This window comes from Vulpes vulpes, chromosome 12, assembly GCF_048418805.1.
Source record: "Vulpes vulpes isolate BD-2025 chromosome 12, VulVul3, whole genome shotgun sequence".
NCBI classification, from domain to species: Eukaryota; Metazoa; Chordata; class Mammalia; order Carnivora; family Canidae; genus Vulpes; species Vulpes vulpes.
This window is the reverse complement of record NC_132791.1, coordinates 175395438-175418986: the sequence shown is the minus strand read 5'-3', so window position 1 is coordinate 175418986 and position 23549 is coordinate 175395438. Positions and strand designations below refer to the sequence as shown.

The 23549-nt window shown below is 51.9% G+C and overlaps 2 protein-coding genes across 4 annotated transcripts; both read left to right on the top strand.

Moving 5' to 3' along the window:
* Positions 1–242: 242 nt before the first annotated feature.
* MON1B (MON1 homolog B, secretory trafficking associated) lies at positions 243–11042 on the top strand. Of its 3 annotated transcripts, none has more exons than XM_026012491.2 (6): positions 243–428; positions 838–995; positions 2946–3275; positions 3802–4621; positions 4980–5127; positions 7720–11042. In XM_026012491.2, the coding sequence occupies exons 2-6, from the start codon at positions 848–850 to the stop codon at positions 7927–7929; spliced, it is 1656 nt and encodes a 551-aa protein (XP_025868276.2). In that variant the 5' UTR covers positions 243–428; positions 838–847; the 3' UTR covers positions 7930–11042. The 3 variants fall into 3 exon arrangements, with proteins under 3 accessions (XP_025868276.2, XP_025868278.2, XP_025868277.2); XM_026012493.2 differs by having other exon boundaries at positions 292–623; XM_026012492.2 differs by lacking the exon at positions 243–428 and having other exon boundaries at positions 631–995.
* On the top strand, positions 9050–23308 carry SYCE1L (synaptonemal complex central element protein 1 like). The gene is made up of 12 exons (XM_072731967.1): positions 9050–9119; positions 13596–13658; positions 15318–15377; positions 15569–15643; positions 16190–16237; positions 16509–16563; positions 18105–18168; positions 18959–19028; positions 19137–19224; positions 19400–19484; positions 22487–22624; positions 23252–23308. The coding sequence occupies exons 1-12, from the start codon at positions 9050–9052 to the stop codon at positions 23306–23308; spliced, it is 873 nt and encodes a 290-aa protein (XP_072588068.1).
* The last annotated feature ends 241 nt before the right edge of the window (positions 23309–23549 follow it).

Genomic DNA, 23549 nt, shown 5'->3' with positions numbered 1-23549 from the left:
GGAGCACGCCTATTGGCCGCGCACCGGTGTCCACCCCGACCGCGGCTGCGGAAGTTCCCGAGTGAGGAGAGAAATCGGCCCGAGCCTCCGATTGGGCGCGGGGATTTGTCAGTCAAGATTGGGCGGGGGCAATCGCAGCGCAGCGCACTGGATTGGTGGAGACCCGGCGCGGCCGGAGAGGGGGCGGAACCGGTGGGGCAGAGCAGGCGTCTTCTGATTGGGCCACAAAGGGAGGCGGTGCCGCCCTCCGGCTCCGGATTGGCTGAGCGTGAGCCGCGCCCCCGTCACGCCGCCAGCCGGCTGTAGGAGAGGCGGCCCGGCTCGCCTGAGAGCCGTGCGAGCCGGTGCGGCGGAAGGGGCGCACGGGCGGCTCGCCGGGTCCCCGACCAGACGACGTAAACCCGGGAGTGGCACGCGTCGTCTCAACGGTGAGCGGACGCCAGTGGGCGGCGGGAGCCCGGGCTCCGGCGCGGCGCAGAGCGAATCCAGCTCCGCAACCGGAAGTGTGCGGCGTCGGCGCGCACCGGGAAGTGTGGCCGGACGGCAGCCGCACCCGGAAGTGGGATGCTCGGCCGCTCGGGAAGGGATGGTACCCAGCCAGTGGGGATACGGGGTTAAAACAGGTGTTTCTCTCTCTTTAAATGCTGGAGCTCATTAGAACCTCCCTTTTCGGGAAATGTTGGAGGGCGCAAGCAAGTATTTGGCCATGTTTTTGCTTGTCTCATCCTGTTGAAACCCGAGGGGAACCGAGCACTAGGGCTGTGTCCAAGGGCCGGGCTCAGCAGAGGCTTTTAAGACGTTCCTTTTGCTGTCACCCTCAATTCCCTTACCCCACAGGGATGTGCAGATGGAGGCTGGAGGAGACACTGCTGCCCCGGCCCCTGGGGACGCGGAGGACCTGGAGGACACGCGGTTCCCCAGTGAGGAGGCTGGAGACGGTGGAGGGGTTCACGAGGACCCGCCGGGTCCTGGAGACGGGGACCTGGAGAAAACAGGTATGCCCGCCCCTCACGAGGGTCTCGGAAGGAATACCGAGAGGGTGTCACTGTTGGGGGAGGAGAGGGGGGCCAGCGAGGAGCCTTCTGGACTCAGAAAAGTAGTCTAAACCATAGCGGGATCAGGAGGAGGCCATTGTGGACACAGTGTAATTTAAATCATCAGGCAATGAACAGGAAATCGGTGGGTGTCAGTGGATGTTCACTGGGGACTTGGTGTGAGTTCAGGTCTTTGAAGAATCAGAAAGGGGTCAGCGGGGGTCAATGAGGGGCAATGGGGATTTAGGATGTTTAGGTCAATGAACGAATGACCGGAAGAAAGTTAATACAGCCGAAGGGGAACTATTCAGAAGTCAGTGTCTTTTGGGGGTAGGGTGTTGTTTAAGTCATAGAGGTGGGAAGGGGCATCAGGGGCAACCAATGCACACTCAGTGTTTATGAGGACTCAGTGGTGGGTTGTTGGTGGCAATCTTTAAGGAACCAGAAATTAGCAGGTGTTAATGGTGATCATTGGTGAGGAGGCAGTGGACATCGGTGAGATTATTTGGAGAGTCGGAGGACCAGTAGGAGGGTCTTTGAAGACCTAGGTGGTTGTGTAAAGGTATTTGGTGGAGACTCAGTGGGAGTCATTGGGAATCAGTGCTCATTGACCACATCAGAATGAGTGGATGTTAGCAGCGGCGTCAGGAAGGATGAGTGGGCATCACTGAGGATAAGGTGGCGGGGGGGAGGGGCTGGCGGTCGTGGTCTTAGTGAATTTGGGAATTATTGGCAAGTAGTGGTAGGTACTGGGAGGCATAGGGATCATTGGGAACATGGGAATCAGTGAATGTCAATCAGAGAATGAGGAAATGTGAGGTCATTGGGATTTTATGGGAAAATTGTTGATAGAATGGTTGTCACTGGGAGATCGGTGGACATTGACTGGAAATGGGAAGGGTGTCAAGGGAAGTCGTGGGTTTCATTGCTGATTGTTAATGATGGCCATGAGGAAGGGTGGTGGAGATCATTATTATAGTCCTGTGTGTTAGTGTATATTATGGTGGGTATTGTAAGGAGGGGAGTGGATTATCAATGAGAATAAAAGGAGATCAGGGAAGTCAGAGGAGGTCGCTGAAGTCCTGGATGTTAGTGGAGATTACCAGTAGTCATTGGGGGAAGGAAGAATGAAATACAAGAGGGTCGGGGGAGGTCATCAAAGTCTTGGATGTTAGTAGAGGTTAATGGTAGTCATAGTGGGGATGGAATGCACACATGGTAAAATAGATTGTGTGTCAGGGAAGTCACCACTGGAGGTCATTTAAGACCAGGTGTTAGTGATGTTAATGCAGGGTCATTGGAATGTTAGTGAACAGCAGTGGGAGTAAACAGGGTGTTAGGGTGCTAGTAGATATTCATGGCTGTCATTGGGAGAATTAGTGGTTATCACCAAAAATATACATGGGTGACTAGAAGAGTCAATGAGGTCATTAGGGATCAGTGAACATCCGTGAGAATAAATAAGGGATTAAGGAGGGGGGGTGCAGGGGAAAGGATTTGAATGAGAGAATGTAAAGATATTAGTGGATGTCATGGTGGCCAATGTGGTGAGTAGATACTAGGAGAATACATGAGGGGTCAGAGATGTTTATAGGGGATCACTGAAGATGAAGATATTAATAATGTTCATTCAGAAGCAATATGGTGCTTTGAAGACTTGGAAGTGGCAGTTACTGAAAGGAGACTAAATACTCTCTAGGGACATAGAGGGTTCAGTAATGACAGTGAGAGATTGGATTGTTGGGGCTTTAGGGGGACCATGTGGAGGTCATTGAAGGGTGGAGGACACACCTGGAGGTGTGTGTCAGCATCAGGGGTCTTTGGGGGGGCTAGTAGAGATTTGGTAGTCCTTGGGCACATGGGGTGAATGGGAGTCCACAGCCAGATGACCCACCAGGAGTTCCCTTTCAGAATCCGAGACGAAGGATCAGCCACCTGGCCTGCTGTCACCACTGCCCCAGTCAGAGGCCCCATCGTGCACCTGTGGGCTTTGGGATCCTGCAGCCTCCGAGAATAGTCCCATGGGGGCCCCTGAGAGTGGCTCTGGGGGCCAGGGTGGGGACCCCAGTGATGAGGACTGGCGCAGCAAGCGAAAGCACGTGTTTGTGCTGAGCGAGGCAGGCAAGCCCATCTACTCAAGATACGGTAGTGTGGAGGCTCTGTCGACGACCATGGGTGTGATGACAGCCCTCGTGTCCTTCGTGCAGAGTGCAGGAGATGCCATCCGCGCCATCTATGCTGGTGAGCAAAGGAGGAGGAGATAGAGCAGGGGATGGTGACTGGGAAAATGACTGGCTGGCCGGCTGGCTGCCTGGGAGACTATCCAGGCAGCCAGGGGTGAGTCCCTGTATGTGGATGGCTGGCCAGGCAACTGTCTGTTGTCTGTCTGTTTGGCCTGCTTGGTTCTGAGTGATTAACTCACCTGGATCTGACTCACTGGCTGGGTACTTCCTTGTTTATCTGCAAGCGTGACTTTGAGGGCTCTGTGGCTGAGTTGCGTGCCTCTGGGTTCTGTGTCAGTCCTTTCTCTGTCTTCCCCTGATCCATGCTGTGTGTCTAAGCTGATTCCTTGACCATCCCATCATGTCTCTACAAACATCCAAATTCTGCCAAGTTGTCCTTATCCTAGTCCAAGTGTACCATAGAGTGACCATGTGAGCTTGGGCCAGGAGTGTGTGTGTTCAGGGTAAGAGGAGAAGAGCCCCGCCTGACCCCTCCAGTCACTGCTCACCCATCTCTACCCCTTCGCCTCCCTTACCTCCCCCAGAGGACCACAAGCTGGTGTTCCTGCAGCAGGGCCCACTGCTGCTGGTGGCCGTGTCAAGGACTCCTCAGTCAGCAGCCCAGCTGCGGGGGGAGCTGCTAGCTGTGCACGCACAGATCGTGAGCACGTTGACACGTGCGAGTGTGGCCCGCATCTTCGCACGCAAGCAGAACTACGACCTCCGCCGCCTGCTGGCCGGTTCTGAGCGCACACTAGACCGGCTTCTGGACAGTGTGGAACGGGACCCTGGTGCCCTGCTCCTGGGCGCCGTGCGTTGTGTGCCTCTGGCTCGCCCTCTGAGGGATGCACTGGGTGCACTGCTCCGACGGTGCACAGCACCTGGCCTGGCACTGTCAGTGCTGGCGATTGGAGGTCGACTGGTGACGGCAGCCCAGGAGCGGACTGTGTTAGCCGAGTGTCGGCTGGACCCTGCTGACCTGCAGCTGCTGCTCGACTGGGTGGGTGCCCCGGCCTTTGCGGCAGGGGAGGCATGGGCACCTGTGTGCCTGCCCCGCTTCAACCCTGACGGTTTCTTCTACGCCTACGTGGCTCGCCTGGATGCCATGCCGGTCTGCCTGCTGCTGCTCGGCACTGACCCTGAGGCCTTCCATGACATGGCCACCTGCCGGCGCCTGGTTGAAGAGGGCATGCACACCCTTGGCGCCATGCGTGCCCTTGGGGAGGCGGCCAGCTTCTCAAATTTCCCATCAACCAATGCTCCTGCCTACAGTGTGCAGGCTGTGGGGGCACCTGGCCTCCGACACTTCCTCTATAAGCCGCTGGATATCCCCGACCATCACCGCCAGCTGCCCCAGTTTACCAGGTAGGCCCTGACCCTGTGGGCAGTTGGCTAGGCAGGAAAGATTCAGCATCTCATAGACTTGAGGCAGGAGAGAGCCAGGCATTCTCTAGAAGGATGAAATATAATGGGTGTCTGTCTGATGGGGGAGGCTCAACCACCAACCTCAAGGAATCATTTATTCTGGTGAAGAAGAGGGCCCCAGTACTCCAGGAACCCCCTCGTTTGCTGGGGAAGCTGGGCCTCCAACCACTGAGAAACCTCAAGTCTAATGGGGGAGGCTCAGCTCCCTCCTTTAATTGAACTCCCTAGACTAAGGGGAGACAGGCCAGCCAAGAAAGCCTCTCACTGACCTTGGCCTCCCCTCCCTCCACCACTGCAGCCCCGAGCTGGAGGCCCCGTACAGCAGGGAGGAAGAGCGGCAGCGCCTGTCGGACCTGTACCACCGTCTGCACGCACGCCTCCACAGCTCCTCCAGACCCTTGCGCCTCATTTACCATGTGGCCGAGAGGGAGACACTGCTGGCCTGGGTGAGTCCAAGAGGGGTCTGAAAGACTTTATTCCTGACTTCAAGCCTCCTTTTCCTCCACTCTGTCCCCTCTGACCATGACAGGCACCATGAGTCACAGTATGCCTTCGCTTGGGCTAGGCCTTGGCCGGCGGCACTGTTCCTACCATTACACATGTGTCTTTGAAACACATGAGAATTGCACACTCTACAAGCCTCCTGTACCACTCTTCCTTTCATTGTTACCCCATTAGCAACCAGTATAGTATCTTCGACTTTGAAGAGGTCCCATAAACCACCATCAGTGTGCTCACTGCTTTCCCATAAGCCCTGCCTGTGCATGAGCCCTACCGTTTAGTTTTCCCTCTGGGAGCCCCAGCACTCGTGAACACTACAGGCTTGGTCCCAGGCTGTGCCTTCTACCTGTGTGTCCTCCCCTGAGGTCCTCAGGGCTCCTCTCCTCACTTCCCATGTTGAGGGTCAGCTATTCAGAGAGTTTGGCCAAGGTGACCCCATTGGAAACAGAACCTTCCCCAGGCTCTGCCATTTAGCACACATGTATTAAATCACTTATTGTATGCTTATTGGGTATCAGGCATTGTTCTAACCGCAGGATTTTATTATTTTTAAATTTTCATAACTTTCATTTTCAAGCAATTTTAGACTTGCAAAGATGCTGCAAAATGATACAAATAATTACTATAAGTAGATCTTTCACCTAGTTTCTCCAGACACTAACCATGGGAGCTTATTAAAATCAGGAAATTTGGGCAGCCCCGGTGGCGCAGCAGTTTGGCACCGCCTGCAGCCTGAGGTGTGATCCTGGAGGCCCGGGATCGAGTCCTGCGTCAGGCTCCCTGCATGGAGCCTGCTTCTCCCTCTCCCTCTGCCCGTGTCTCTACCTCTCTCTCTCTCCGTGTCTATGAATAAATAAATAAAATCTTAAAAAAAAAAAAAAAAAAAGGAAATTCACATCAATACAACTAATCCACCGACTTAATTCAGATCTCACCAGTTGCCCCACTAATGTCCTTTCACTGGTCCAGAAGCCAGCCTAGGATCATAGGTTGGTTTATCTATTGTTATCTCCTTAGTCTTGTTTATTCTAGAATCCTCTCTCAGTCTCTTTTTTTTCTGACATGTGCTTGGCACTTTTGAAAAGTACCAGCTAACTAGTTTGTACGATGTCCCTTAACTTAGGTTTTTCTAATATTTTATCTTGACTGAATTAAGGTCATGCATTTTTTGGCAAGAATATCCGAGGAGTGAATGATGTGCTCTTCTCTGCATCTGATCAGGAGATCCACGTTGTCAGTTTGGCCCATTGTTGATATAATCTAGATCACTTGGTTAAGGTGGGATCTTCCAAATTTCTCTACTATAAAGTTAGTGTTTTCCCCCTTTATAATTAGTAAATATCTTGTGATTTTTGTCAGGTTTCTCTTTTACATCATACCTTCATGCACTCATTTTAATATCCATGATTCTTGTCTGCAATAGTTACTACTCTGGTGTTTGCCAGGTAGTGACTTTTGAACTCCATCATCCATTCTAGGCATATTGGTTGAGATTCTACTACTATACAGAAGAACTTTTCCTCCCTCTATTTATTTGTTGAATTTTTAATTTTATATCAGTATAGCCTCATGGATTTTTCTTTAACTCATTTGTTCATATAAAAGCCTTTTCTGTCATTTACTTTGGTACATGACAAAAGTATCTCGAGTTAGCCAGCTGGCCCCTGTGTCTTTCTGATATATCTCCATCACTATTTGAGCATTCCAATTTTCTGGCACAGATATTCCAGGCTCATCAAGTGCTTTCTCTGTGCTAGTCCTGGAATCAGCCATTTGTCCAAGGAGCCCTTGTAGTGAAGAATGGCATTTCAAAACCAAAATATGGTAGGCCTAGGATTTTAAATTGAGTTGTCAGGGGATGATTCCCTTAAGAGATGGTATCTAAGGGGGAGGTGGCAGGCCATGTGGGTGTCTAGAGCGAGAGTACACCTGGCAGAGGGAAAGGACTGAGCAGATGCTGTGAGGTGAGACAGAACCTGGCTATCTTTGAGGAATAGCAAGGAGAGGTTAGAGTGCTGGAGGAGAGTGAGCAAGGGGGAGAGCAATGACAAGTGGTACAGAAAGGTATAGTGACCTGGTCAAGTTAAGGTCTCTCTGGTCCGTATATTAAATTGAATTAATCCTCAGATTATGCCCAGACTACAAAGAATGGTAACAGGTATGGGGAGCTTAAAACCTTATATGCAACAACTGCTCAGTAAATGTTAACCGTTGTTGTTATACCTGGTCCACAGATGAGCAAACTGAGATCCAGGGAGTACACACACACACACACACACACACACACACACACACACAGCCAGCATTATCCAATTGAAGTCACTAGATCCAGCAAATTCCTTGGCCTAGCTGAAAACCCCTAGCCCACCATGAAAAAATATTAGTTTACCTATTAGACCAGTGACCAGGTAGCACAAGGTGGGAACCCTTGCCAGATGTGTTTTCCAAACCAGAGACAGGCATGGGGCTTGGGTGGGGTGGACAGGACTGGGCATGGCCAGCTCTGGCCCAACTGACTGACTCTTCTAAACTTGCAGGTGACTTCCAAATTTGAACTCTATACCTGCCTCAGCCCCCTGGTGACAAAGGCAGGTGCCATCTTGGTAGTGACCAAACTCCTGCGCTGGGTGAAGAAAGAGGAGGATCGACTCTTCATTCGGTACCCACCCAAGTACTCCACACCTCCACCAGCCCCAGCTGCTTCCACAGACCAGCCTTCCCATAATGGCTTATTCACTGGACCTTGAGAGGCAGAGTTCTCAGGTTGGGCAATGCTGAGAACCACTACCTTAGGCTTTTACCTTCTGTCTCCACCCTGGAAATGGGGCAGGAGGCACAGAGGACAGTCTGTTTCCACAGCTCCGTCATGCTCTACCACCTCTGGGGCAATCCTTAGGCCTTCCTCTGCCTTCCTCTCCCTCTGCCTCACCTCCTCCACTTGGATGATGTTCGCCTCTGTCAGGGGCTATCTCCTCCGGTCCTGGTACCACACCCCCTGTCCTGCGTCAGGAGTCTGCCTCCTTGATGGGCTCTCAGCCCTGAGTGTCCAGGGCTGGCCAGGGTCCCGTTGAGTGGTCCACAGGGGCTCTGGAACTGGGAATGCATGGCGGGCCTGAGACTGGAACCAGCTTGGAGAGAGTTTCAGCAAGAAACAGTACATAAAAGACCTAAATTCAGTTCCTACAAGGACATTCCTTTGCCCTTCACATACTCCATCTTAACGCTGTCAGAAGTGGCCCCCATCAGTGTAACCTGCTACTGACACCAGTGAGCACGTGGCCTCCAGAGCCTCCCTCGAGGACAGAGCACCTGACTTCACACGTGGCTGAGATCAGACTTTCTGTGTGGAAGGTGCACTCGGCTTTGAAGGCTCTTTGAACTCCACCGTGAAGTGCAGAAAACCTCGCATAGGCGGTTATGCTAGGATTTGTGAACGAAAGGGGACTCGAACTCTTGGGTACCACCGCAAAGCACATGTGCATTTGTCCCAGACTTCCACAACCTACACCACACAGCACCCTAGAAAAAGGCCTCCCCAGAGTTTGTATGCGCGTGCGCAGCGCTCCCTCCTCGACCCATTTGTGTTTTCCCTGCACTGGAGCTGGTGGGCCTAGGGGGCGTACGCATGCGCGCTGCCACGGGCTCAGGGCCACCGGCTCAGGGCCGCGGGGCCGCTCGGCTGGAGCTGAAGCCTTGCTCCTGTGCTGTCAACCGACCGGCGGGCGCGCAGTGCACGCATGCGCACCGCGCAGCCTGGGGGGTGGGGTGGGGCTCACACAGCCGGGTTTGGTTGGTTGGTTGGGTTTTTTGTTTTGTTTTTAGCAGTAGTCATCCAAGGCGCACGCCAGCTCAGGCCCCCGTTGGGGAATGGCGGGCAAGTTGGAGTCCTTGAGAATGGAGGCCCCCGAAGTCGTGGAGGAGGCTGAGGAGGCTGAAGGTAGTGAGGGCGAGCCGGTCTCTTCCCGGCCAGAGCAGGAGGGAGGGAGCCTGTGTCCCGTTACAGTTATGGGAGGTAAAAGAGCAGTACTAAGAAATAAGCATTTAAGCTTTTTATTTGAAAAAAAAAAAAAAAAAAACTTCACCAAAGGGGGGGCAAATAACGTGCATATTCTCATCATTCAGATTAACTCCACTTTATCAGGCACATTGGTTTAAGTGTTTGGAAGAAACAACTAGATATTTCAGGATGCATTTCTTCAAACAAAAAGGGGGCTGACGTTGTCACAAAAATCACCCTGCTCCTGCCACACCGAGGAAACGCAGCAGTAATTCCCCCAGTATCACTTCACACCCAGCCCATGTCACATTTTGCGTGGACTCTTTAAATCCACGAGACTTAAGAATCGAGAATGGCCTCTCCCACGGACGGCTTCTTTTCTATGGGGCCCTTTGTCCATAATGACATCCCACAGCCTATTGCCCTAAAGATGATTAGAGATTACTGCGTAGCTTGAAGAAGAAACCTTCCCGATTCGGTGATCCACTGCTATGCCACTAACTTTTTTTTAATTGTAGACATTTTTGGAATGTACGAAAGTACAGCATGGTGAAGGCCCATGTACCCATCACTCTTGTTTCAGCTCTGGACTGTGCCCTCCTTTGATCTATCTTTGTACCCCCTTCCTGCACACTCTTTAAACTACTGTATTAATAATAATATTTGGACTGCATCTTTCCGGATCTATCTATGCAGACATCAACAATAATTATGATTGTTCACTTGTTTATTGTTACTTCCCCAGCACTTAAAACAATGCCTGCTTGGCATGTAGTAGGTGCTCAGTATTTTTTTTTTTTTTTTTTTTTTTTTTTGGTAAGAATAATAAGTGTCACACGACAAGCTCTCTTAGGTTAGGGTTACCCATCAAGGGCCAGCTTCCAACAAAGGATAGGCAGGAAGAAGACAGATGCAAATAGATCTCATTTATTGAGCACTTCCTATAGCACTTAAGATAGTCGCAACTATGCTAAAAACCATTTTAGTGTCAAGCTTTCAAATTAGTCAAAATTGAAGTTATGATTAACTTCACCAGCAATGGAGAACATTGAAAAGTATATAAGTTACCATTTCTAGCCCCTTGGAAATGGCTTTAAAAAGAGAGGGATAAATCTAGTATTGATTACTCTGTAGGGAAGCAGACTCTCTTGCCTCACTCAGAACTGACCAGTAAAGGCTTTGCTAGAAGCAGTTTGGCAGAATATTTTTAGCGTCTAAAATGCTATTCCATATCTTTAGTCACCATGCTTGGTAATCATAGGATATGCAGATGTGTGGACCATGAAGGATCACTGGAATGTTAGAAGCAAAACACAAGGAGCAATCGGAAATGTCTAGATTTAGATACACCCATGCCCACTGTGGAATGCCTGGTGGACTTTTTTTAAGCAGTTGGAAAAAAATAAGATAAACATTTTTTAAAGAGTAAGATCATGGTTTATTGACAAAGAATGAGCTTCAAAAATGATCATACTTTCATGAGAGAAAAGCAAGTTGGGATTTAAAAAAAGTAAAAGAGGGGCAGTGTCAACGAGATTTTTTTCTTTCAGGAAAATGTAGTGCTATATAATGTTTAAATAGAGAAAGTGAAATTTTGAAAGGCATCTGAGGATCATATATTAATATTGATCGATATTAACATCCCAATTTTGATGGTTATACTGTGGTTACCTGGTAGGGTCCCCTTGTATATAAGAAATATACACTGGAATATTAAGGAATAATGGGCCATGATGTCTGCAATTTATGGTACAGAAATGCTCACAGATGAGAAATCCAATACGCAGGCAAATAGCACTGTGGCCTTTTTCTACCACTTTTATGTACATCTGGAATTATTTCAAAATAAAATGTTAAAAGGGATTAATGCTGTACAGGCTGTTTTGTAATATGGATTTCTTAAAAAAAATTATCAAGATGTCAGTTGGGTTATTTAAGATTTACTGATCACTCATGATGACTAGGACTAGAAATGGAGAGGAAAAACACAGATAGAGCTTTTGCAGAAATAGTTACAAAAGCTAGCTGTAAAAGCCATGGGGACTCGAGATCACGATCCAAGCCAAAATCACATTGTCTGGGCACTGGATGATATTACATGATGATTGTTAATCTTGTCAGTGTGATTACAGGATTGGAGACATCTAAATGTCCTCAAGTAGCTGAGACTCTTAATGAGATAGTTGGGCATGAAATGACATAAAGCATAGGGCTTGCTTGAAAATAGCTCAGCACGGGCAAAACAGCTGAAGCAAATATGCGTAAATATTAATAGTCGTCAGATCTTAGCCATGCATAATCAAAGTTCATCATGGTGTCCTCTCTACTTTCATGTGTGTTTGGAAATTTTCATATGAAATATAACAAAACAAATAATTACAAATACTTCCCCTTGTTAATAAAGTAGCTTTAATTGTTTCATTTCCAAATATTACGAGTATTATAAAAATTAAAAAGTCTCAAGAAGTACAGAACCTATTATTAGTGATTTTATTGGAGAAAGGCAGTAAGATTTAGGGCCAAGGAGAGAAGGGGAAGTTTCATTTCTAACTTCACATATTTCTGTAGTGTTTGAATGTTTTTTGGGTAAGAAACTAAAAACAGGAATATATGAAATACGCTTTACTAAAAGGTCTGAGTATGTTAATCAAACTGTTGACAGTATTTACCTCTGGGGAGGGGAGCGGCTTATTGAAGAAGGGGCTGTTGCTGAGAAGAAGCTTTTACTTTTTAGTCCATGTTTTTCTACATTTGTTTATTCTGGAATTAAAAATTCAAATGAAAATCAAATTAATGCATACTAACTTACAGATGATTTCAAACAAGACATGTAAAGAAAGTAAATATGGCACCAAACATTTTAACAAAACTTAATAAGCTTAGGTTAAAAACCCCTGACCTACAACATGATGTTTTTTTTTTTTAAGACGTATTTATTTACTTGAGAGAGAGTGAGAGAGAGCAGGTGTGGGAAGGAGAGGAAGATGGAGAGAAAGTCTCAAGGAGGCTCTGCGCTGAGTGTGGACCTGAGATCATGACCCAAGCCAAAACCAAGAGTCAGACACTTAACAAACTGCACCACCCAGGTGCCCCTATAACATGATTTTTAGTGGCTGCAAAAGATTTCATCCTATAAATGTGCTGTAGTTACTAAAATATCTTTAGGTTGCTTCCATTTTTTAAGATTAGAAACAATGAACAACTTCCCCACCATTACTTATTTCCTTGAGATAGATTCCTAAATATGGAATTTATGATCTAGAGGATTTGAATAGTTTTTTGATATTTATTACCAAAAAGCTTGAAATGTAATCATGGTTTTGCCTATCAGATTGGCAAATGAGGACATTAGAAAGCATATGTGGCTGCTAAGGATACGAGGAAGGAATCTTTTGTGGGCCTCCTTGAAACAGGTGGAAAACAAGTTCATAAATCTAGTCAAATTTAGTAATACACATGCTCTTTAATCCAGCAGGTGGCCTAGGAGGAATTTGTGGGGTGGTTTTTTAGTTGTTATAATTTTAAAAGTAATGCAGGCTAAAAAGAGAAAAAAAAAGTAATGCAGGCTCATGTTAAATACATACGGAAGTATATATGGTGAAAAGTGTCTTTGAGTCAGGATCTGATAAGGTCTTTTCCTTACAGTTGAATGATAGATGTGTCAAGTCCCTTTGATTTACTAGTTTCCCCCTCCCTCTTTTTTTTTTTTTCTTTGTGATCTATTGAAGAAACCAAATTGTCCTGTGGAGTTTCCCAGCATCTGCATCCCCATGGTATCATTTAACATGTTTCTTTTTCTCCCCCTTTTATTTCTTCTGAATTGGTATTTAGGTAAAGAAACCTGGTAAGATTCCTGGACTGTTTTGTTTTGGTTTGGTTTGATTTTTGTCAAGAATCCTTCATAAGCGGTATTGTCTTCTTCCATGAGGAGGCTCATAACATCTGGTTGTCTCTTTTTGTTGCTAGCAACAACCATTTCCTACACCCATCAGTTCTTTAAAAATTTGCAAATTGTGGCCTGTCATGATTTTTTAAAAATTCATATGCAATCCTTCTGCCCTACTGCATCACTTAGAACTTCATATTGATTTTAAACAGCAGCAGCAGCAGCAGCAGCAAAAGTGCATCCCCTCCTTTCACCCTGAATTTCATTTCACTAAGGGGATGCCTGTGGTGTTCTCTGACTTCTTAGGAGAAGTTGACCCTTAGTTCTGACTCATCCAGCACACATCATAAACCTCAGGGGCAAGGAACGAGGTCTTACAGCAGCCCTGCTCTGGCTGGAAACCTAGCCCTCAGCCTGTCCTCAGTTCCAGCTCAGGGGCTCCCCAGAACTCACTGTGCCTTTTCTTCCTCCCTTCCCAGATAGGCCTGGACCTTTCCTCCATCCTATAACTCTGGTTTTCATCTCTGCAGGGCAGACCAAGTCTTTGAAGATGACTGAAGACTTGCTGGCAATGGTGAAAAAGCTGCAGAAAGGTCATGCATCTCTTTGTGTCTGAGGCTCAGTGTGGGGCTTTGAGGCAGGCAGATGTGGTTCAAACTGAGTCCCCTTAACTCACAACCTGAGAAATTATCCCATTGTGCATTCTCTCCCTTATACAGTTTAATTCCTTGAACCAAAAGTACAGCTTCAAAATTCAAGAAGTATTAAGGGGACAGAAAAGCCTACTCTCTTACACATACACTTGCCATCCGTGTCCTTGGCCCAAGGGATAGCAGCAACTATTTTTAAAGTCTTAGGTTTTTTTCCAGAGATTAGAACACATACATATTGTCCTCCCTTTTTATATACAAACAGCAATTGTCAATTGAAATGACTGCACTTGCTTCGCTTGTTGAGAGGGCCTAGGAGCCAGCCTACATCTGGGTGGGGGCAGAGTGCTGGCTAGGTTTGAGGTTTGGCCCCCAGCCCAGCCCATCTGCAACTTAAAATACTATGATCCATTGGTCTGTTTGATCTGTTCCAAATAAAAGAGAACCCTCTTCCTCCAGCCCTGCACACTCATGACTACCTGGAGGAGTGCATTGGGGTTACTGCCTAGGCTAAAATTAGGTAGAGAAATTACAGGACTGGAAATACAGAGTGACCATGACATTCTCGAGTAAAATGAAGACCCTCAGGAGTGTAAGTCATAATCAGCACCTTGGAGAGCATTCACTCTCCTAGCAGTCTCAGGAGATAGAGTTGGTGGCCTCAGAAAATCAAGGGCTTGAGTTTATTAACTCCAGAACTCCAGTCAGAGTTAGTAGTGAGACCCAGCAAGGGTTGGGAAGCTTTTGCCCCAAATCTGTGCTGCTGACCTTGAAGCCAGAGAGAGATGAGAAGGAAGTCTTCTCCATAACAGAGCCCCAAAATTGGGACTGTAAGAAGCTAGAGATGGTTCCCTAAAGAGAGCATGATCTCTCCATCACTGGAAAGCTTTAAAGTTGCCACCCACGAGATGAAAACAGCATTGTCCCCATTTCTCAAATGAGGCCAATACCAGAGTCAGATGGGCAGTGACTGCCAGGCTTTTAACAGGGTGGAGATCACTGTCTCCCACTTCACTCAAAATTACATCTAGAAGCCTCCACCATGTCATGTCCCAGGAGGCCCTGTGTGATCTGTCAACCCCACTTTCCCCTACCTTGCCTCCTGGTACTTTCACCTTACTCATTAAACTCACATCAGCCTTCCCCCCCCCCCCCCCCCGCCCGCCCCCACCAGCCCCTTAGCCATTACTTTGGGCATGTGCATTACTCAGTCCCACTGCTGGGGCTTTGTACTTGTCCCTCTGCCTGGCACGGTCTCCCTACTCCCCACCCGACAAAACTGCAGGTTTTCAGGTAGGGCCCTTCCATATCAAGCACCTTCTACCCTTTCACCCTTGAACCCCTTGCTTCACTTTATTTCCATCTGCAGCAGTTATCGCCACCCACATTGATAGCAAATATCTTTGCTCAATGTCTATCTCACCAGTGCAAAATGGAAGCCCTTGCAAGGGCCCCTTACAGAGCCCAGCACACAGCAGGCACTCAATAAATGCGTTTTGATTGCTAGTATCAGAGACACTGTGCCAACACTCACCCATCTCTATCTGCCTTAGACAGCCAGGCATCTGTCTTCTCTGGCTCAATCTTTCTTTCATGCTGCAGAGGGAAGCCTGGAACCACAAATTGAAGACCTGATTAACCGGATTAATGAGCTTCAGCAAGGTAAACTCCAGGACCTACACTTCCTAGCTAGCCAGGAAGTACCTGGACTTTGAATGCCTCCACTGCCTCATCTATAAAGTCCAGGCACCTTCAGGTTGATGAAAGAAGAGTGTGCAGTGTCATAGTGTGCAAGAGAATAGCAAAGTTAGAAGCTACACTCACACAAAGTCTTCTTCTTTGCTTTTGCCCAGCAAAGAAGAAATCCAGCGAGGAACTGGGAGAAGCCCAAGCTCTCTGGGAGACCCTGCATAGGGAATTGGACTCCTGTAAGTGGGACCAAAAGAGGGACCCACAGATCTTATGAGCACCGCCAATGTTCTCTGTACGCCTCAGAGCTTTGCATTGGCTCTTCCCTCCATCTGCAATGCTCTTATCTGTATGATACCGATTGTCTCTTTGCTATCGCAAGTCACGTTTCAGCTCTTAGCCCAAACTTTATTCTAACAGATCTACCTTGACCACCCCATCTAAATATGGATTACCACCTTCCCTCTGTCACTCCCACTCCCCGGCGTGATTTGTTTCTTCAGAGGCTTTATTTCCACTTGACATAGTGTATTTATTTCTAGGCATCTCTCCCATTGGTATAAACCCCCGTGCATTCTGCAAGGGCTTCACTCCTTTGTCATCTACAGAGAATGTGCATCAAAATGGTCCCCAATGGGAGATGGTTGAGGGTGGCAAGAAAAAATACCTCCCCTGCCCTGGCACTGTACCATACGTTCTGTAACTTTGATATGCCTTTGCATGAAGTTGCAATGGGGGCACAGAATGTGACCTCTGGAGGCTCAAAGTGTCACTGTGTTTTCCAGTGAATGAAGAGAAAGTGCATCTAGAGGAGGTCTTGAACAAAAAGCAAGGTATTTACCAGCTGCTCTGTCTTCATTGTTCTACCCCCATTCTACCCACAAGAGACCACATTTCCCAGAACAGCTAGAGGAGTCCCACTGAAACCTGAGTCAGGGTGTTTCGCTCTCTGCTCAGACCTCTCCCTTGGCTGCCACCTGACTCAAAGACAGTAAAGGCCCCCAAGTGCCCTCCCATGTGTGATACGATGTGGGGCCCATTACCTCCACCCAATCTTGACTCCCCAAGAGTTCACACAGGCTACCTTGATTCCTCTTCCTACAGAGGCATTGAGGATCCTCCAGTTGTACTGCCAAAGGAAGGAAAGTGGAGCTAATAGGTAAGAGGTCCTGCTCAATTTTTCCTCAACCTGAAGGAGGAGGGAGCAAGAGCTAGGGAAAATATACTCTGGACATACACTTTTCATTTTTTCTTTCCATAAAATAGAGTAGCTAGACAAGAGACTTCTCTGCTCATCTTTGATATCAGATGATGGTGTTGAGGTTAAGTCACTCATTTTATCATTCATTATTCATTTCTTTATTAAATAAATTTCACTCACTGGTATTATTCTAAATCATTTTCTGTTGATTATTCATCTTTTCTACCATCCATTCATTTGTTTATTTATCTACCCATTTAGGCCCCCAGTCATCCACTTACTCACTTGTCCACCCACTCACCCATTCATCCACACATCTATGTAATCATTTTCCAGACAGCCATTATGTCTCCAGCTTTCCAACCAATCTTCCATCCATCCAATCATCCATTCACCCTCTCTCCATCTTTCCAACCACCCATTCGTCTAGCTGATCATTTTTTCACCCAGTCATCCATCCAGACATCTATCCATCCTTCCAGCAATTCATTTCTTTGTCCAGCCATCATCCCTCCACTCATCATTTCTCCAACCAGCCGTTGTGTCTTCAGCCAGTCATTCACCCATCAGTTATTGTCCATCCAACCACCTATCCATCCATCTCTCCATCCTTCGAACCTTTCCTTAACACGTACTTGTAACCAGAGGTCTCACACCCTGGTGTACCATGATTTTAACTATGTGGGAAACCTGATGATAAAGTAGGTGTATGCTTAACTACACTACACCACACAGACTGTCTGATGAGCAGTTTATGCCCATTTTTCTACCTAATCCTCACATTAATTACAGGATTTAAGGACTACTGTTATCCTCCCACCACTATCACCATTTTTCATATGAGGAAACAGATCCAGAATTGCTAAGTAACTTGTCCAGGGTCAGAGTGGAATAGCAGATCTAGGACTCAAGCTGAGACTTCAGAATCTATTAAGCTAAACTACTATACCCCTCACAGAGGTTTCTCAGGAAGGCATAGTTTGATGAGGGACAGGATGGACGGGTGATCATCTCAATAGAGGCCCATAAAGGTGCACATCCAGTCACAGGAGAAAGGACAATGATGAAAGTTGTGAACAGACCACTGCCATTTCCCAATCCTGCTGAAGGAAGTGAGGGCTTATTCAGAGATATGACTAAGAGTTGTCTTTCTCCTTCCAGGAAGAACATGTTGCAGGACTGCACAGAGCAAATTTCTATCCATAACTCTCAGGTCACAGAGAATTGCAGACAGAGGAAGCTGGGGTAACTGCTGGGGTAACCCTGGTCTATGGCCCAGTGTGGTGCTGGTTGAACATGGGAGTGGGGCTTGCATCAGGGAGTCTGTTGGAAGAGGAGCTATTGGAACCAAGGCTTGGAGGAAGAAGCCCATAAAGGGGATCCTAGGAGAGGGAGCACAGGGCAAAGATCCAGAGGACTCCCAGAGGACTCCCCAGACTGGGCCAGGCTGGCTGTCAGTCCTACCATGTATCCTCTCATTCCTCGGTCTTCGCTTGTAGGTTGCATGTTGAAGAACAGCTGGAGAATTTGATGGGCCAGCACAAGGAACTCTGGGAATTCCATGTGAGCCATCCTCATTGCCTCCAACCACAGCCCTTCCTCTCCTGGTTTCAGTATCTCCACTGACTGACTCACTGTCCACCCACTGCTCACCCCAACTCCATGGGATAGTCCTTGACTCCTCTTCCTCTTACCCACCTACTAAGCTTTTCAGCTTTTACCTTAAATCTAGCCACCTCTTACCATGTCCCGTTGCCATGCCCAGCATCTTTGCCCAGATTGTTGCTAAGCATCCTGCTTCCTTCCTACTCACCTCCAGTTTGCTCCCCTTGCAATGGCAAATGGGAATCTTGAAGCCATGGTCTGATCATTCCTTCATTCAACTAATGAATAAAGGAAGAGAAAGTGAGGAGACAAAGGGGTCAACTATTTGCTGTCCCCGGGATGGGGGGGGGCAGGGAAGGCATACTCAGACTCTAAACAAAAAGATAAGTGGATCATGTAATGTCAGGGGAAGGTCTCTGAGCAGGTGACATCTGAATGCAGACATAAAGGAGGAAAACATGCAGGTATCTTGGTGCAGATGTTCCTGTTAGAAGGAGAGGCCAATGCCAAGGCCCTGAGGCTGAAGCCTGCGCGGGTTATTTGTAGGAGAGCAAGGGGAAGCGGGTGGAGGATGAGGGAAATGAGAGATTTTGGAGGTACCCTGGGACGTGGAGAGCTTCTGGAGAGGAAATGCGTCCCCATCACCACCAGGCCAAGCTGGAACTGCACATCAAGTTAATAGTTGAATGAATGGATGACATAATTCGGGTAAGGGGACAGACGGACGGACAGGTCTCCTCTCTCGCAGATGCTGAAGCAGCGACTGGCCTGGGAGATCCGTGCTCTGCAGAGCAGCAGGGAGCAGTTGCTCACCGAAGGTGGGGGCCGGTGGGGGCCGGGTGGGGGCCGGTGGGGGCCGGTGGGGCCGGGTGGGGGCGCCGAGCCCGCGGGAGCCGCCGGGGACCTGACGCCCCGGCCGCCCGCAGAGAGCCGGGCCCGGGCCAAGCTGGAGGACGTGGAGCGGCGGCTGAGCTCGGCGCCCGAGGCCCGGGGCGTCCAGGCGGTGGACGACGGGTGAGAGCGGCGGGGAGCCGGGGCCGAAGCCCGGAGCCGGGGGGCGGGAATGGGCCGGCCCGGGAGGGGGGCCGCGGGGCCTCTGGGGCGGCGCTGCTCGTCTGAGGTCCCGGGGGTCCTCCCCGCGCCGCCCCACCTGGTCCTCTTCTTCCTCCCCGCGCCCGCCGCTCTCCAGGCTGAAGGCGCAGCCCCAGGAGTTCGGGGGGCAGGGTCCTGCCCAAGCGCACTGCGCCCCAAAGCACCGAGCCTGCGAAGGAGCGGTAGGGAGCTGGCGATGGCGGCGAGGGGTGCCCTCGGAGCCCCCGGAGAGCGTCCGTGGGGAGCGGGGCGCGGGGGGGCACGGGGGGCGCGGGGGGGCACGGGGGGGCAGCGGCCGCCCGCGCCCTGACTCGCGGCCCCCGCAGGCTGGCTCGGGCCCCGGCGCCCCCCGCGACGACCTGCAGCCGCGCCCAGAGCAGTAGGACCCGCCCGGGCCCCGCGCCCCGCGCCCCGCGCCCCGCACTCGCCCAAAGGCCGAGAAATAAAGGCAAGATTCGGCGCTTCCTCCCCTCCCGCCTGAGTCTGTGCCCGGCGCGGGGGCGGGCCTCGGCCGGCTCGGGAGGCTCGGGAGGCTCGGGCGCCGCCGCAGCACCCCACCTCCGCCGCCGCACCCCGTCTCCTGTCTGTCCGCCAGCAGGCGCCAAGGGGAGCGGGCAGAACCCACGTCGGGGCCTGTCCGTGCCGTGGTCCGGAGCCTCCCAGCCTCCGCGGGCGCCGGCAGCCCCCGACTCCCTCTGACCTCCCAGCCGTCCCCTGCTCCCCCCCATTCCCACTGACCCCTCAGCCGCCCCTGCTCCCCCCATTCCCACTGACCCCGCAGCCGCCCCTGCTCCCCCCTTTCCCACTGACCCCTCAGCCGCCCCTGCTCCTCCCATTCCCACTGACCCCTCAGCCGCCCCTGCTCCCCCCCATTCCCACTGACCCCGGAGCCGCCCCTGCTCCCCCCATTCCCACTGACCCCTCAGCCGCCCCTGCTCCTCCCACTCCCACTGACCCCGCAGCCGCCCCTGCTCCCCCCTTTCCCACTGACCCCTCAGCCGCCCCTGCTCCTCCCATTCCCACTGACCCCTCAGCCGCCCCTGCTCCCCCCCATTCCCACTGACCCCTCAGCCGCCCCTGCTCCCCCCATTCCCACTGACCCCTCAGCCGCCCCTGCTCCCCCCATTCCCACTGACCCCTCAGCCGCCCCTGCTCCCCCCATTCCCACTGACCCCTCAGCCGCCCCTGCTCCCCCCATTCCCACTGACCCCTCAGCCGCCCCTGCTCCCCCCATTCCCACTGACCCCTCAGCCGCCCCTGCTCCCCCCATTCCCACTGACCCCGCAGCCGCCCCTGCTCCCCCCATTCCCACTGACCCCGCAGCCGCCCCTGCTCCCCCATTCCCACTGACCCCGCAGCCGCCCCTGCTCCCCCCATTCCCACTGACCCCTCAGCCGCCCCTGCTCCCCCCATTCCCACTGACCCCTCAGCCGCCCCTGCTCCTCCCATTCCCACTGACCCCTCAGCCGCCCCTGCTCCCCCCCATTCCCACTGACCCCGGAGCTGCCCCTGCTCCCCCCATTCCCACTGACCCCTCAGCCGCCCCTGCTCCCCCCATTCCCACTGACCCCTCAGCCGCCCCTGCTCCCCCCATTCCCACTGACCCCTCAGCCGCCCCTGCTCCCCCCATTCCCACTGACCCCTCAGCCGCCCCTGCTCCCCCCATTCCCACTGACCCCTCAGCCGCCCCTGCTCCCCCCATTCCCACTGACCCCTCAGCCGCCCCTGCTCCCCCCATTCCCACTGACCCCTCAGCCGCCCCTGCTCCCCCCATTCCCACTGACCCCGCAGCCGCCCCTGCTCCCCCCATTCCCACTGACCCCGCAGCCGCCCCTGCTCCCCCATTCCCACTGACCCCGCAGCCGCCCCTGCTCCCCCCATTCCCACTGACCCCTCAGCCGCCCCTGCTCCCCCCATTCCCACTGACCCCTCAGCCGCCCCTGCTCCTCCCATTCCCACTGACCCCTCAGCCGCCCCTGCTCCCCCCCATTCCCACTGACCCCGGAGCTGCCCCTGCTCCCCCCATTCCCACTGACCCCTCAGCCGCCCCTGCTCCCCCCATTCCCACTGACCCCTCAGCCGCCCCTGCTCCTCCCATTCCCACTGACCCCTCAGCCGCCCCTGCTCCCCCCCATTCCCACTGACCCCTCAGCCGCCCCTGCTCCCCCCATTCCCACTGACCCCTCAGCCGCCCCTGCTCCCCCCATTCCCACTGACCCCGCAGCCGCCCCTGCTCCTCCCATTCCCACTGACCCCGCAGCCGCCCCTGCTCCCCCCATTCCCACTGACCCCTCAGCCGCCCCTGCTCCCCCCATTCCCACTGACCCCGCAGCCGCCCCTGCTCCCCCCATTCCCACTGACCCCTCAGCCGCCCCTGCTCCCCCCATTCCCACTGACCCCTCAGCCGCCCCTGCTCCTCCCATTCCCACTGACCCCGCAGCCGCCCCTGCTCCCCCCATTCCCACTGACCCCTCAGCCGCCCCTGCTCCCCCCCATTCCCACTGACCCCGGAGCCGCCCCTGCTCCCCCCATTCCCACTGACCCCGCAGCCGCCCCTGCTCCTCCCATTCCCACTGACCCCGCAGCCGCCCCTGCCCCCCCATTCCCACTGACCCCGCAGCCGCCCCTGCTCCTCCCATTTCCACTGACCCCGCAGCCGCCCCTGCTCCCCCCCATTCCCACTGACCCCTCAGCCGCCCCTGCTCCCCCCACTCCCACTGACCCCGCAGCCGCCCCTGCTCCTCCCATTCCCACTGACCCCTCAGCCGCCCCTGCTCCCCCCATTCCCACTGACCCCTCAGCCATCCCCTGCTCCCCCCATTCCCACTGACCCCTCAGCCGCCCCTGCTCCCCCCCATTCCCACTGACCCCGGAGCCGCCCCTGCTCCCTCCATTCCCACTGACCCCTCAGCCGCCCCTGCTCCTCCCATTCCCACTGACCTCTCAGCTGCCCCTGCTCCCCCCATTCCCACTGACCCCGCAGCCGCCCCTGCTCCCCCCATTCCCACTGACCCCTCAGTCGCCCCCTGCCCCCCACCCCCACACACCGCACCTTCGCCTTTGGCACCCTGGCGGAGCACTGTTTCCTCTGCCAGCCTTTGCCCTGCGGTGCCCTCCTGTGGGACCCCCTTCCCCTAGGCCTCTAACAACTGCAAGTCTGTGAAGTCTGTCGACTTCCTTGAAGGCTGGCCTGGGGGACCCTATTTCAAGAGGCACCTTGCACCAGGGTGTTGTCCACTCCCTGAACTCGTCTTCACAAAATGCCGGTGCTGATGTCTGCCAGGTGCCAGGCAGCAGCATAACCTGTGAACCTAAATGGCTGGTTAGACAGCGTCTCACTGAGGGAGGCAGTGGTGCCAGAGCAGGGGGGTGAGGGGTGCAAGGGAGGAAGGGAGCCCTTTGGGCTTCTGGGGAAAGGTGCCCCTGGCAGGGAGCATGGCTCGTGTATCGGCTGTGGGGTGGGATCGAGCTTTGTTCTGTTTGAGAAACATCTGGAGGGAGATAGTGTGCTGGAGCACAGTGAGGTAAAGGGTAAGGGTGGGGGGGTTAATACTGGAGAATTGCTGGGGACCCAGCCACGTCTGGCCCTGTCTAGTCTGTGTGTGGGGTTCTTGGAAGGGGCGCTGACACACAGCAAACCCTCAGTATATGCTAGTTATCTCCTGGATCCGCAGGCCTGCTGTCCACCTGCCTGAGGCCAGCCTCCAGGCATCTTTAGGGGACCTTTGGTGTCTCTGTGTCACACAGATGGGACAGCCTGGATATTATGCCAATTTATTATTTTCCTCCTAGATTCAAATCCTGGCTTCCCTGCTCACTGGCAGAGGTTACTCACAGTAACCTCAGCAAAGTGATTAATGTCTCCCAAACACAACTGCCAGATTTGCCAAATGGTGACACCAACCTCGCAGAAATCACTATAAACCTAGCTACCTCCTTGCTCCTCTAGTGCGATTGCCTCCTGTGGGTACAGTATAAGGAGATGGTCGATTGCCTCCCAGGCTGAACCCTGAAGAGTGGAGACTGACCAGCCCTACTGTGTCTCCCTGGGTTCCAGTAAAAGGCCTGAAAAAACCCCACCTGAAAACAGATGCCCCTTTCAGCCATCGCCCGGATATTTTTGTACATGCACGGAATCCACTGAACTTCCTTGGATCTGAAGCTACTGATGATTAATTTTTCATTGTTTCCATGTGCCCGTAGTTCTTATTCTTAACCGTTTTTCTTCTCTCTCATATAAAATAAAC

Coding starts and splice junctions, on each gene's coding strand:
- MON1B (XM_026012491.2), top strand. CDS start 848: ATGGAGGCTGGAGGAGACACTGCTGCCCCGGCCCCTGGGGACGCGGAG. Junction 996..2,945: donor CGGGGACCTGGAGAAAACAG/GTATGCCCGCCC, acceptor GTTCCCTTTCAG/AATCCGAGACGAAGGATCAG. Junction 5,128..7,719: donor GGGAGACACTGCTGGCCTGG/GTGAGTCCAAGA, acceptor CTAAACTTGCAG/GTGACTTCCAAATTTGAACT.
- SYCE1L (XM_072731967.1), top strand. CDS start 9,050: ATGGCGGGCAAGTTGGAGTCCTTGAGAATGGAGGCCCCCGAAGTCGTG. Junction 15,644..16,189: donor GCATAGGGAATTGGACTCCT/GTAAGTGGGACC, acceptor TGTGTTTTCCAG/TGAATGAAGAGAAAGTGCAT. Junction 19,485..22,486: donor ACCGAGCCTGCGAAGGAGCG/GTAGGGAGCTGG, acceptor ACTTCCTTGAAG/GCTGGCCTGGGGGACCCTAT.